The 14,820-nt window shown below is 42.4% G+C and overlaps 1 protein-coding gene and 1 long non-coding RNA gene across 3 annotated transcripts in view; both read left to right on the forward strand.

Annotated features, from left to right (window-relative positions):
• Nucleotides 1–3,249, forward strand: part of LOC145425111 (uncharacterized) — a 4,823-nt gene extending 1,574 nt beyond the window's left edge. Inside the window, exon 2 of the long non-coding RNA XR_013905777.1 lies at nt 1–3,249. This exon is cut by the window's left edge and continues 578 nt beyond it. This is a non-coding gene — a long non-coding RNA (uncharacterized LOC145425111).
• A 6,752-nt stretch (nt 3,250–10,001) lies between these two features.
• On the forward strand, nt 10,002–13,402 carry LOC145424511 (uncharacterized). 2 transcript variants are annotated; one of them, XR_013905600.1, is made up of 3 exons: nt 10,002–12,306; nt 12,662–13,041; nt 13,147–13,402. XR_013905600.1 is itself a non-coding variant. In XM_080297884.1 (3 exons), the coding sequence occupies exons 2-3, from the start codon at nt 12,712–12,714 to the stop codon at nt 13,249–13,251; spliced, it is 444 nt and encodes a 147-aa protein (XP_080154010.1). In that variant the 5' UTR covers nt 10,002–12,306; nt 12,662–12,711; the 3' UTR covers nt 13,252–13,402. The 2 variants fall into 2 exon arrangements, 1 of the variants encoding a protein (XP_080154010.1); XM_080297884.1 differs by having other exon boundaries at nt 13,138–13,402.
• The last annotated feature ends 1,418 nt before the right edge of the window (nt 13,403–14,820 follow it).

Consider the following 14,820-nt stretch of genomic DNA (forward strand, 5'->3'; position numbering starts at 1 on the left):
TGTTGAACAGATAGTTCAGTCTGTACATGTCTGTCTCTTTCACTCACAAACACGTTTTCAGATTCATGGATTCAATCAGTTGATGTTTGAAACTCTTCTAAATGATTCCTTGTAAACTTCTTCCTCTTCAGTCACAAACAAACAGGAAGTGATGTCACATGTGTTCCTGTCCACACAGCAGAATGAGTCTATTGCTGACAGTGATGTACAAACAGAGTGAGCATTTCTGAGGCCCAAAATAAACTGAGTAGTTCACTGAATGAACAATGGACTGTGAGCTCAGTTCCTTCATCATTAGTATGGATTATATATGTATATGTATTATATTAGTATCATATATATCAGGTGCTGCTGCTTTCAGTCATTGTGCAAATGTGCTGTTTGTAAGCTTGTAAAGCTGCAGTCAGCTGAGACTGAAGAAGTCACCTGATCAGTGAGCAAACGTTTCTGAAAACGTCCAGATGAACAGAATCAACCTTTTGGGATCAGCCAGCAATGCAGCATCATTGTTGTTCAGCTTCAGAGGTTTGCAGGAATGAACTGATGACCAGAAACAGCTGCAAAGTCCAAGAAAATACCAGCTGGAGTTCAGCTGCATTTGAAGAAGTCAAAGAAAAGTAAGGATGGCAAAGGGCGACGTTTTCTTCCAAAGAGCTGCAAACATGGTCGACGCCTCATTAGAAGAATCATCTGGACATTTGTGAGGAACTCTAACCAAGAAAGCAACGTCACACAGATCCAACAGACAGTTTCCATGACTGCAAGTGTTGAGTGGAAAAATGCTACATTGCATTATTGCATCCTCTCACCACAGGAGGCGCTGTTGGCACCACTGATTGCTGATCAGCTGTTCTCTGATGATCTGATTGATACTGTGAATAACGGGACTCACTGAACTCTGTGACACAGTGAAGATTACAGAGTTTAACTTCACCCTTTAAGACTGACCACAGAACCAAGTCCGCCAGAGCTTTTGTTATATTTTTACATGCTGTGGAGCCATTTGTGGGAGCATTTCAAGTTGCTATACATCAATACAACTGTTATAGCCCTAATTTTAATAATATGTATGCATTAAGTCCATAGTAACTACATAAATTGCAAAAACAACCTCTGCTCATCCATCTCTGTGTGTATCAGGATACATTTGGTTCATAATACACAGAAAAATCAGAGTTATTACCTGTAATAAATGTGAAAGATTCCTGCAGTGATAACCAGGCAGGACTGAAACACATCCAAGCTGTCACCACGGTAACAGCAGCGTCCATCCACAGGTGAGGGGAGGAGCAAAAAGAGGGACTTTGACCATTTTATACTAAAAACACTCAACTAATGTTTCTAATATGAAACAAATAAGCCCACATTAATGTGAGCGTTTATTAAATAATAATAATGATGATTTCCTCCTGATCTCATTTCCACAGCAGAGAAAACTGTGGTGTATATTGAGGTGGAGGGTGTGGTCTGTGGCTCAGGTGTAGAGTGAGGGTGGGGTGCACCACAGCAGCATGCTGGGACTGCTGAGGGTGGAGGAGGGAGTGATGATGACATCAGAGCTGCAGCACAGAGACCAGTGAACACACAGTCTGTTCATCTTTGCATAGATACAATATACAGCACAATATTGAATGACAGACACGCTGTGGGAGCTTCCACAGATACACTGACGTCAGCATCCAGAGTCCTCCTGCTGCTCCCCCCTCAGAGCCCCGTGATCAGCACCAACACATTCAGTTAGATGACAGAGTCCAGCTGCAGCTAGAATCAGCTCCCCTCTGTGAACAACAGCACAGCGTCAGTGTTTCACACTCAGTGAAAGGAGGAAACAGCAGAAGAACACCATGTGTGCTACGTTTCCCAGGACACACTACAAACTGCACAAATACAGAGCAGCACGTGGAAGGACCTGGAGCTGCATTTACAGAGCTGCAGACAGCGTGATGTCCTGTATGGACAGGTGGAAGGAACCAAGTCCTCAGCTGGAACACTCGTGTTTGTCCACAGACAGGAAACACAGCAGGAAACTTCCTCACAGAAGTGCAGCTCATGGATAACACACTTCCTGTCAGTCAGAATGAGGCTGCAGCCAAACACAGAAAGGTGTTTTTGTCCAGATGAGCCCAGAGAAGAAACACGAGTGTTCACAGACATCAGAAGCTCAGAGAGGTGAAACATGAGGTTGGAGTCCTCGTCAGCATCCAGAAGAGCTGCTGTGAAACCCTGAGTACTCATGACAGACTCTGATGGCACAAACACATCATGATTCAAACAGAAAGACAAACATGGAGCTCCTGATCCTCCTGCATGAGAACAAGCTGACATGAGCGCTGTGTCTGAGAGTGTCTCCCTGTCACAGTGACAATAACACAGCTGCTGCTCACAGTCATTAAACTGACCTGAGGTCAGCTGTGCTCCTTACATATGAACCATGTGACCTCACATCAGTGCTGTGGATGACTGTAGTCATAGAAGAGTAGAGCTGTAGCAGGTGGTGTGAGGAGGAGGTGGTGTATTGTAGTTAACGCAGTACTGAAACACTCCAGCAGAGGGCGCTGTTAAGTCCTTATTGTAACACAGTTACTGTGTGCAGTTAGACTTCATACATAATCTGCACTTATTTCCATCAGACATGCTGTCAGTAAATGATTGGTTTCTATTGATTCTACTTCCTGTTGACTCGTTTGATGACAGTGAAACAATCACAGCTGATTGTGTGATGATGTAAACTGTCACTGTTACATTCAGTGTGTGTGACATAATGTTAGTGCAGGCTGATAACAGCCTGGTTCTGTTAGAAACACATGAACGTGTCCATAGATCAGTGTGTGTTTAACATGAGAGCTTCAGCCCTGCTGATGTGTTAAATAAAGACATGCAGGAAAACTGATGAGACTCTGAAATAACTCTTTATATTTATAATGTAACTCTGCATCAAAAGAACAACAAAGGATCCCAGACAGGTTTCTGTGAACAAAGACCATTCTGATGTTTCTGTGTTTCTAACACTTTGACATTATTAGTAAACAGACTGCAGTGAGCAGCATTTATAAAGAGCTTCTATATAAAGATATGACAGCTGTTTGACAAGTTTATCACTCTGTGTTTGGACCTGATCAGTCCAGCTGTTTACTTGAAACATGTTCATTTACCTGTTCTGTTATATTCATGTTCTTGTCTCTGTTGAAAACACATTTTAATGTCCCTCAGATTTTTCTCCCAGATGAATAAATATAAAAATGACACAAACTGACTGCAGCTACTTTTTGTCCTTTCTGTCAAAAACCTTCATGTGACTCATGAGAGACACGTTTCAGCTGTTTGTGACAGATCAGAGGCCAACAAGTCATTTATAACACTTTCCATCATTGTTTAAAGTTCTCAGTGTTTCTGTGTTGCTGCGTATAGGATCTCCCAGCATCATCACTGTGCTGTCCAATCATTGTGTGCGAGGTTACCCTTATAGTGCGATGTGTGTTTGCACAAAGAGAAGCATGTGTGTCAAATATAAATAAGCACAGAACAGAAACAGCTGCTGGTTTCTTCTGTTTAGAGTCAAGTTAGTGTTTTGTGTCTTTGTTTGAGGCCTGATGTCGAGCAGAGGTGTGTGTAACTGCACTGCTCTGTTATATGTGTGAAGTGTGTGCTTCTCTTCAGCATCATCTTTGTCACTGCTGATTCCTTTGTGTCATCATGTGTTGAGAAGAGAGAACAGTTATAACGGAGGAGCAAAAGGAAGCCCTGAAATCTGCATCAACAAGGAAGTGTTGGCTCACCAGTGATCCCAGCAGAGCCACTGGTTTGGCTCCAGTTGTTCTAGATTCAATGATGTTGTTGCTACAGATACATGTCAGCATCTTTATTGAATTTAATATGAAGCAGAAATGGTGTGATTAGGAGAAGAAGAGGAGAACAAGTCCGGCGAGGAGGCAGCAGCTCTTAAAGATGAAACAGCAGCTCAGCCCTGAGCTCAGAGAGCTGCACATGAAAAAGCTCCTCAAGCAGATCCTGTCAGAGGTTTGTCATCAACAGGAGGAACTGTTCACATCATAGGATGAAGATGCTGTCAGCTGGATGAAGAAGGTTATTTAATGCAAACGTTCACACTGAAGTCAAACTGTTGTCGTGTTGAACAGATTCATGTACTGATCGTCTCCAGAATGTTAGAAGAGCTTCAATGAATCATTAGAAACAACTTACAGCTGCACAGCTGTGTCAAACACATCTGTGTGTCATTGTGGGATTGTTGTGTTTCTACATGTGACACACGTCTAAAACATGCACACAATCTGAACACAAACAGGGACTCATGTGTTCCCACAGCCAGATGCTGAGAGCCATTTCCTTGTAGTCCTGTGTCTACATACATGAACCATTAGATGTTATTGGAATGATTGTCAGCTCTGATAGTTTCATGTGTGTTTAGCTGGACGCTGTTTGATCCTCGACATGTTTAAAGGTGTCCAGTCCTGAGACACTGGGGCTGGAAACAGCTGTGATGTCATTGGACTGTCACACAGACAGAAGTGCATGAAGCGAGCAGCCGAGGAGCCGCTGATGTTTTGGATTCAACAGCATTTGAAAGGTCGACACAGACACATTTGCACACAGAAAGCTGAATCTGTCATATGCCACAGTGAACTCACTGTTCAGTGTTTTTCAGGAAGCTTCTTAACTGCCTCTGCTGCCAAACAAGCAGCTGATGTCCTTGAGAAGAAGCTGAAGAAGTCTTCAACAACAAATACAGGAAGTGGACTTTCAAATACTAGATTCACTTTAGACTCACAGAGAAATGACTCAACCAGCTGTGTTTGACTCTATGAAAGGTCAGTGTGTGTCTGCACACAGACTGTTGTGTTGGACTGTTATTCAGTTGTCTGCTGAATGGTTTCAAATGTCTGCATCTCAGCTGTGATGAGGCTGGGGGTCATGGGAGGCCACCGTAGCAGCCTCTTCAACATCATGACATCATCATAAATGCTGCTGGACTGTCTGATGGGCTGACGGTGAAAAAGCCGTCGGGAAGGAAACAGAAGACGTTTCAGAGGCTGCAGCAGATTTCTTTGATTCGGGGCCTTTTTCAGCTTTATTGGACAGAGCAGTGAAGATAAGTGACAGCAAAGCAGAGAGAAAGGGGGCGTGGCCCGGGTCAAAGCCAGGCCAGCTGCTCTCCACCTCGTGGTCACCTGCTCATCCTAGTGAGCTCCACCAGCAGCCCTTTCACACACTTTACACTGTCAAACACTGTGTGTGGACCTCAGCTAACAACAGGCTACATTTAAGTCTGGACTACATGCTTTTATATTGTTTTTATTCCATCAGCAGCTCAACATCATGAGCAGCTTTGACATAAAGACATCAAACTCAAGCTGACTTTAAACTACTTTTAATACAGGGGCTCAAAAACAACAACATCTTTATTATATATCAGGACACAAAGTCATTTCATCTCAAAGGGAAACAGCTTTATTTGGAATAACCAGCACTATCAACTGGTTTGGGATCTCCACCAGTTTCATGTCTTTGCAGCTTCTCCAACAAAGTTCCTGTAAAATCAGCATGTTTGTCTTTATTGGTTTGATAGTGATTGATTATTCAGTCCCAATCTGCTGTCATCTAAAGAACAAAATGATGTTTCTATGAGTCACAAAGCTCCAGATGTTGTCGGCTTCACAAAGAAAACAAAGAACTTAAACACAAAGTGTTTGGAGCCAAAATGTTCCCAAGCTGCTCTTTTTGAAATGGCAGAGGTACAGTGGTGTCTAACAGCACACTGTGGAAGGCAAACATGTTATTGTTGGATGAAACTTCATGAATCCTTTGTAGATTTGAGCTGTTGGAGCCTTTCTTTTCTCTTCAGGTGTACAGATGCTGAGGAGGCAGGTGAAGCAGGTGGAGCTGTTGTGATGCTGCAGAGGGTGTGTCTTAGTAACTCTGTGAGGCAGAACTGGATCCAACATTGTGGATGTGTTGATGTTGGAGCCATTAAGAGTCTCTGGCCACACTGTAGGATTTCCCTTTGATCCACTGTGGGGGCATTTTGGAGTCTGTCAGTGAAACTCTTCATGTTTGTGTTTGACTCCAGTTTATAGAAACAGAGAAATGTGTCATGCTTTTGTTCGGCCTCCACAAATACACACATTTGTTCATTGGTTGGACTTTTTGGAAGGAGACACATTGAAAACCATGTTAATAAGATCTTGTTGTTTCCTGTGGATCCGACACAGAGAGTGGACTTCAGACAGAAAGCGTGGAAGAGATTTTAGAGGCCGTGTGTGGCAACAGGAAGTTTCTGTGTGTTTGCTGATCTTACATGTGGAAAACAACACGTGATGTTTGTGAAGTTCTACAATGATCATTGTTCTCACAGCATTTTGAGTGGGAACAGTTCAAACTGGGAGTAGTGGGAGTTATTTACTGATTGAAACAAGCTGAATGTTTCTGTGACGATGAAGATCAGCAGCTCAGCTGATCAATGAACTGACATCTATCAGTCGTTTCATGAGATGAAGTCATCAGCAGACATTTGTTCTGACTGTGTGATGAATGTCAGAAGGTCAGGGCTCTGCTTTAGTCACTGCTTGATGATCATTGGCTCATTGTTGAATCCAGGGGCCCAGTCTGACCTCTGACCTTTGCTGCAGGTCTTCTGTGTTATCTCCACTTTCATGTCTGATCTTCTACTTGTAGTCCTGTGTCTACATATACAGTGGCTTTCAAAAGTATTCGGCCCCCTTGAACTTTCCCACATTCTGTCACATTACAGCCACAAACATGAATCAATGTTATTGGACTTCCAGGTGAAAGACCAACACAAAGTGGTGCACACGTGAGAAGTGGAACGAAAATCATACATGATTCCAAACATTTTTTACAAATAAATAACTGCAAAGTGGGGTGTGCGTAATTATTCAGCCCCTGAGTCAACACTTTGTAGAACCACCTTTTGCTGCAGTTCCAGCTGCCAGTCTTTTAGGGTCTGTCTCTGCCAGCTTTGCACATCTACAGACTGAAATCTTTGCCCATTCTTCTTTGCAAAACAGCTCCAGCTCAGTCAGATTAGATGGACAGCGTTTGTGAACAGCAGAAATTGAAATTGAAATTGCAGTGAAGTCAGCTAGAAACTTACAGTGACGTGGACATCATGCAAAGACTGCCAGACTCTGTAATACTGCAAATGATCAGTGACTCAGGTTAACACTAAACTTTAAACGGCACCTCTGTGTCTCTGTGTGCTGAACATCTAGGATTGAGTCAGGCTGCATCAGCTGAAGCTGTTATTTGTATATATCAGTATTTTTTTATTCAGGTGTGGGGAAAATACGTAAGACTGCAGTGAAGCGATGCACCAGATGAATCCATGGCCAAAGGTATCGTACTCAAATCAGACTACTGATCCAGCCACATCAGCCTTTTGTGAGGTCTGTTTAAAGTAGACTAAAAGTGAACTGCAGGTTCCTGAGAGGTGGACTGTGAGCACAGAAACACATGTTCATACATACAGCTGCAGCAAACTTACATTAATTTTAAATAGATTTGTTACTCTGATGTCTGTCTCTGTGTTAGTCCTCTGACAGACTGGTGACCTGTCCAGGTGTGCTCTACCTACTACTGGGACAGGTTCCAGCCTCTGTAATAGAAATGTTCTGTTATTCTCATTTAAAGTGTTTAAGTGCTTATGCATATGCTTAGTTGTGACACTGTTACTGTTCAGTGAAAGTTGCTAAAACTAGATGAACTTACTTCAGCAGTTTGAGAAAACAACTCCCTTTACAGGTGCTGATAAGGCCAAGGGCACAAAACAGCACAACCATTGATGCGTTAGGTTTCATAGCGAGACACGTGAAGTGTGGTAGGATCAGTTTGTAACTTCCTCCCTCTTCCTTGGAAGGCGTAAAGGAGGAGGAGCACGACCTCTGTGGCAGCGCTGACATGACTGAACTGTGATGTTTGATGTGTGTTGGCGCAGTAATAAATAGCTTGATCACAGCTCTTTCTGTGTTGCAGACTTTATTTAAAAAATTCCACGAAACCCCCCCCCCCCCCCCACTGTGAACCTGAATTGAATATTCAGAAGACATTTGTTTAAATAGTTCTACAAATCTGAGCTGTTGGTGTGTCCTTGGATTGTGTGGTAATAATATTAGAGCCTGCAATCTTTCTTACTGGATCTCTACTATGAGTCATGTTACCTGAGATTAGTTCTATGTTTACCTGTCAGCCTGGACGAATGTGCTGTGTGAAGAATGTAAATGACATCAGATCTGAACTGCTTACATCTAAGGAGCCTGTTCATATTTAATTGTAATATGAACCAATGATTTTCTGATTGATTGCTGATATATACAGTGGGGCAAAAAAGTATTTAGTCAGCCACCGATTGTCATCATTTTAGGTGGGGGAACTTGCACAGAGGTCAGTAATTTGCACCAGAGGTACACTTCAACTGTGAGAGACAGAATGTGAAAAAAAAAATCCATGAATCCACATGGTAGGATTTGTAAAGAATTTATTCGTAAATCAGGGTGGAAAATAAGTATTTGGTCAATAACAAAAATACAACTCAATACTTTGTAACATAACCTTTGTTGGCAATAACAGAGGTCAAACGTTTACTATAGGTCTTTACCAGGTTTGCACACACAGTAGCTGGTATTTTGGCCCATTCCTCCATGCAGATCTTCTCGAGAGCAGTGATGTTTTGGGGCTGTCGCCGAGCAACACGGACTTTCAACTCCCACCACAGATTTTCTATGGGGTTGAGGTCTGGAGACTGGCTAGGCCACTCCAGGACTTTCAAATGCTTCTTACGGAGCCACTCCTTTGTTGCCCGGGCGGTGTGTTTTGGATCATTGTCATGTTGGAAGACCCAGCCGCGTTTCATCTTCAAAGTTCTCACTGATGGAAGGAGGTTTTGGCTCAAAATCTCACGATACATGGCCCCATTCATTCTGTCCTTAACACGGATCAGTCGTCCTGTCCCCTTGGCAGAAAAACAGCCCCATAGCATGATGTTTCCACCCCCATGCTTCACAGTAGGTATGGTGTTCTTGGGATGCAACTCAGTATTCTTCTTCCTCCAAACACGACGAGTTGAGTTTATACCAAAAAGTTCTACTTTGGTTTCATCTGACCACATGACATTCTCCCAATCCTCTGCTGTATCATCCATGTGCTCTCTGGCAAACTTCAGACGGGCCTGGACATGCACTGGCTTCAGCAGCGGAACACGTCTGGCACTGCGGGATTTGATTCCCTGCCGTTGTAGTGTGTTACTGATGGTGACCTTTGTTACTTTGGTCCCAGCTCTCTGCAGGTCATTCACCAGGTCCCCCCGTGTGGTTCTGGGATCTTTGCTCACTGTTCTCATGATCATTTTGACCCCACGGGATGAGATCTTGCGTGGAGCCCCAGATCGAGGGAGATTATCAGTGGTCTTGTATGTCTTCCATTTTCTGATGATTGCTCCCACAGTTGATTTCTTCACACCAAGCTGCTTGCCTATTGTAGATTCACTCTTCCCAGTCTGGTGCAGGTCTACAATACTTTTCCTGGTGTCCTTCGAGAGCTCTTTGGTCTTGGCCATGGTGGAGTTTGGAGTCTGACTGTTTGAGGCTGTGGACAGGTGTCTTTTATACAGATGATGAGTTCAAACAGGTGCCATTCATACAGGTAACGAGTGGGGGACAGAAAAGCTTCTTACAGAAGACGTTACAGGTCTGTGAGAGCCAGAGATTTTCCATGTTTGAGGTGACCAAATACTTATTTGCCACCCTGATTTACGGATAAATTCTTTACAAATCCTACCATGTGGATTCATGGATTTTTTTTTCACATTCTGTCTCTCACAGTTGAAGTGTACCTCTGGTGCAAATTACTGACCTCTGTCATCATTTTAAGTGGGGGAACTTGCACAATCAGTGGCTGACTAAATACTTTTTTGCCCCACTGTGTGTATATATATATATATATATATATATATACACACAGTGATGTATAATTTTTTTTTTTTTTTTTTTTTTTTTTTTTTTTTTTACGTACATAGTTTTTTGTTGCCTTATGGTTCCAAGCGCTGTCACCAATCTTTGCATTTTGTTATTATCTCATGACACTTGTTTAATCAGCTACCATCTCTCCTGTGGACTTTTTAATGTCTACAGTCTCAGACCAACACAGCCCTGCCCTTCCCATATTAGATTCTTGATGAATGTGTGTTGTTGTTATTCAGCCTGGTTCAATGTGCCCCTTTTTAACTTTGAGCACCCGCCCCTTTAAACCTCTCTGCACAGCCCTGCACTGAACTCACTATCTTCTCCCTCTAACAGCCTCCACATGTTCTCACTGTAATTTCCCCTCATGAATGAATTTATGCTGCACTAATGTGAATGTTTGCAGGGAAATCAAACGCATATCACACGCAGTACTCGAGCTGACTTACCTTTGTTTGAATGACGACTTGTACGCGCTGACTCCACAGATAAGGTACGAAAATATATCAGGCTACGTCTTCAGGGTTTCTACTCCACGGCCGTATTTCATACGGGTCCACATTTCCACTGCACGCTATTTTCTGCAAGTACCGCCGCTTCGCCTCTGGACGCAATCGGTCTCTATACAGTCCATTCTCTTTTGAGCTGCTTTTAAGCATCTTGTAATCGTCGTTCCAACACAGTGTGTTTGTTTTGATTCGTAGACCTCGAAAATGGTGCCGCGCTCCCACAATGCATTGCGGCGTGACGTCAACTCCAAAGCCCTATAGAACATGTTCTTTTTCATTGTCAAAATTATCAGGAATAAAGAAGAAAACTGATTCAAAACCTGTGGAACCTGCCAAAAAACAAGTTTTACTGCAAAGGATTTCTAGATGTGAAGGTTTTGTGGCTTTTTTCAGTTTCTAAAACAAACTCATTTGTACAGAAGGATATGAGGATGTATATGTCCGGTGGTGGGTTTTTTTCTTCTTGGTTTAATGTATTCATTTATCTCTTCACTTAATCTTTCTTTATGTTTTTTTTTTTTTTGATTTGGCATGAGCGATTTCCGGTCCTCACTCCAAGCCAGTTGGTGGCGGTAATGCACCACATGTTCTATCACAGCTGCGTCCGAGAGGACAGGAAACGTCTGTATGCGTCTGCAAACCAGGTAACTACACTCAGCTGAGCCTCTCTGCTAGTCGTTATTAGTTGGAGGGTTTTGTGTCACTTTCTCTCGGCTTGATAAAGGGCTGTATAGAAATCTCTGGTACGTAACACGTAACGTCATTTTTAGGGAGCGTCGCAGAGAAGTGAGGCTGTTTCTTTGTTTTTGTCGAGTTTTGATTGAAGACATGTTTCCAGTCCGTTTTTTACTCGTTTGTTTTTTCATTAATAACTTTACATTATCACAGAGAACAAGAAGGCGCTTTGTTTGTCACATTCACCTTATGTCTGTGAAGGTTCTCAGTCATCCAGGTCATCGTAGTCAAAGGAGCTTGCAAAGAAAAGCGTCTGGACTTCTTTAAGTTACTTGAAGACGTTTCACCTCTCATCCGAGAACCTTCTTCAGTTCTAAGGTCAAATGGTGGAGAGTCCCAGATATAAACCTAGTGGGAGTTTCCCCCCACAGAGGGACAAAAGGACCCCCTGATGATCCTCTAATCACCTGAGCCAAGGTGTGAAACTGGGTGTGGGTCACAATCAGCCAGTTTCGGGTGAGTTCATTGTGAAACCTGGCCCCACCTTATCATGCGAATTCCTGAGGTCAGATGGCCCAGGATGTGAGTGGGCGTTAAGGCGTCTGGGAAGGATCTCAAAACTGGATTATAGATGGCAGAGAGTTGGTGTCGTAAACCCCGCCTCTGTTCAAAGATGGTCGCTCACAGTGGACATAGATGCTTCTTTCACTCCTCTTTCAAACCATCTGTCCTCTCTGCCCAAAATGTGAACATTAGCATCCTCGAAAGAGTGTCCTTTATCCTTAAGATGCAGATGGACTGCTGAGTCTTGTCCTGTGGAGGTGGCTCTTCTATGTTGTGCCATGCGCTTGTGAAGTGGCAGCCACTTGGCAGCCACAGTGATAAATGGCTGAGATGGCTGCAGCTGTACGTGTGAGGTACCTACATATTTCAAGATGAATTTGCAGAGATGTCATGTTTGGTGCTTACAGACATCACACTGCATTTTGTGATTTCGTAGCTATTGTTGTGATATTTCGGAGCTTCCCATGATCACCGTGACAGTCATTCATTTTAACATAACCTTTCTATTCCTTTCAGGGATCCTCATTTTTTTGGTGAGGAAGATCAGCAGCTGTGTCGACAGGCAACAGGTAACGGCATGCTTTTCTGTTAGTACTGTAGACCTTGGTCTGGTGCTCTTTTTTAGTTTAACACAGTATTTTCATTTGCCGAAGTGTAAAAAGCTTGTTCCAGGAGAAACAAACTTTAGTGAGTTCTGCAAAATGATTCCCACCATTGCACACTCTGTCAGCCTCCAGTGTGCCCTTTTTTTGTCCTTTAACTGAAGAAAGTCGGTAGTCAGAACATATGAGATAAGTGAGATCCTCATTTTGCCTGCTTATTTCAAGATACAACATTTTCACAAACTGCTGTAGGATAACCTTGCTATTTGTCTTTTCCAACACTTCTACATTCATCCATATTTCCTTGTCTGCTTCTTTCCAGGTGAAAAGTACCTGAAATGGGTGAAAGATTTTGTTTCCAAAAACAAAAGCATGTGCGTTCACCTGAAGAAGCCAAGTGGTGCTGACCTGTGGATAGAAGAGCTTGAGAACACCAAATACAACGGGGATGATGATGAAGTTAACGCCTGGGGAAAATTCTACCTTCCCGAGATTGTAAAAATGCAGGTTATTGGTGTGGTAAAGGGCACCTCATGTCCATGTGACGAGCTTGTGCTGATGACGTGTGAGGACAAAAAGCTGTACGGCTATGACGGAGAGGAGCTGCATCTGGTGGCTTCCAGTTTCCTGGAACTATGTGACAAAACGATAGAGTATCCAGCATCCAAGCGCTACTACAATGGAGAGGCCTTCAAAGATATGGTGAGAAGTTAGACTGCTAAGAATAAGACTGGGGATGCCTAGTGTTAGAGATCAATCACCTGAGCTTTTCTTTGTATTGTTGTGTGTTCTGTTTAGACTGAGGAGGACTGGAAAAAAGTTAAGATGAGTGATGTGGGGAGGAAACTGCAGGAAGAACATAAAAAGCTGGTAAATGAAACCCAGTCAGCGTTCGTAAGCCTCATATCATAGGTGGGTATTGGAGCTGAGTATCATCACTGATTTCTAGAACCTGTTCAATTCCAATTCACAAGGTCCCAATTAGATTCCATTTAATTCTTACTCAGAGAGTCAGAAACATTATAATTCTGATCATTTATCAGTACTGACACTTGTGAAACTTCATCAGAGGTGTGATCATCACAGCAGATGCTTTTGTGTCAAAGTAACTGAGGATAAAACACAAAACCATGAAGCAGATTTTCCTGGCCTAGCTTTTTACAGTAGATAACCTTAAAAATATTATTCTGCAGTAGAACAAAAGCAGACGAGAACCACGACTCAACAAATGTACATTGGCTGATGCTGCTGAAGTGATTCAGAGGTTTTAATAAGAGGTTTTAATAGAGACACAGCAGAGCATTTTGCAGTTTCACTTAATTTGAAAAAAATAAATAAAATTTGGTATTGAACAGCAGAAATGAGGCTGTCTTGTCGGAAGTCATTAAAAAAAATGGCTGTAAACAACGGTAGACTGCTTCATAACAAGCAAGCGAATAATGCCAAAAACAGAGATTTGAGATGGGAAACGGTGTTCTTAAAGTACACTGAGAGAGGCAGAGAGCTGTGCTGTGTTGTTTTTCTGTGTGTGTTTTAATGGTGGTGGAAGCAAACCAGCAAAAGTAAGAGGGAATTCATGACAATGTTTATGTCAAGCGAAATGTGTCTTCTTTTGCTGCTGGTTTGGTTAGAGAGAGACAAAACGTGCAGCTTCAGGATCTGAGCAGCTTTCAGCACCAACGGCATCACAGCTCAGACTTGGATTCAGGATTAAGCCCTTTATGTTTGACTGTAGTGATTGTAGCTCTGTCCTTGTTATTAATCGCTTTAGTCAAACACAGCTATTGTTTGCTGGGATGTGTATATCCTTGACAGTTTGTATCTCAGAGTTATCAAAGACATTGTGGATAATCATCAAGAGATTGTTGTTCTCTTAATAATGACCTATTTGATTGTTTGTTTTTTCTTCTTCTTACAGATTCTGGTATTTGGCCAAAAGAGAGCTTCACAATTCTTGGCTTCACCTGTGGTAGAAAAATGACTAAAGTTATGCAACACTCTCTAAAATTAAAGCTATGCAACGCTTTAACATGAATGGCGAAGGAGTGCATCTCTTTCACTGTCTCTTCCTGTCCTCTTCTCAGTCTTTGTTGTGGCACCTCTGCTATGTGTTATAGAAAGCACTTGGAATCATGTTCAATACAAAAACACCAAACTCGTGGGATTGCCCTAGCAAGCAGTTGGTAAAAACTAATTAAAACTGATATATATCAGCTTCACTTTCTAGCTGCAAAAGCACGTTTCTGCAAAAGCATGCAGTTTCCTGTCAGCACTTTTTGGCACAGAGTGTACTCAGAGTTAGGCCTTTCTTATATAAAGCAATATAATCAGCATATAAACATTTAAGATGATAAATTTAAAGCTCAACAGTAACTGCTATAAATATTATAACTACACATGTAGTGCTTTTGCTTAAGTAAATTATAGTTGGGATCATAATAAGAAAACATGTGTTTTTATTTTCTGTGTACCCTGGGTACA

The sequence above is a fragment of the Astatotilapia calliptera genome, chromosome 3 (genome assembly GCF_964374335.1).
Source record: "Astatotilapia calliptera chromosome 3, fAstCal68.1, whole genome shotgun sequence".
Taxonomy (NCBI): Eukaryota; Metazoa; Chordata; class Actinopteri; order Cichliformes; family Cichlidae; genus Astatotilapia; species Astatotilapia calliptera.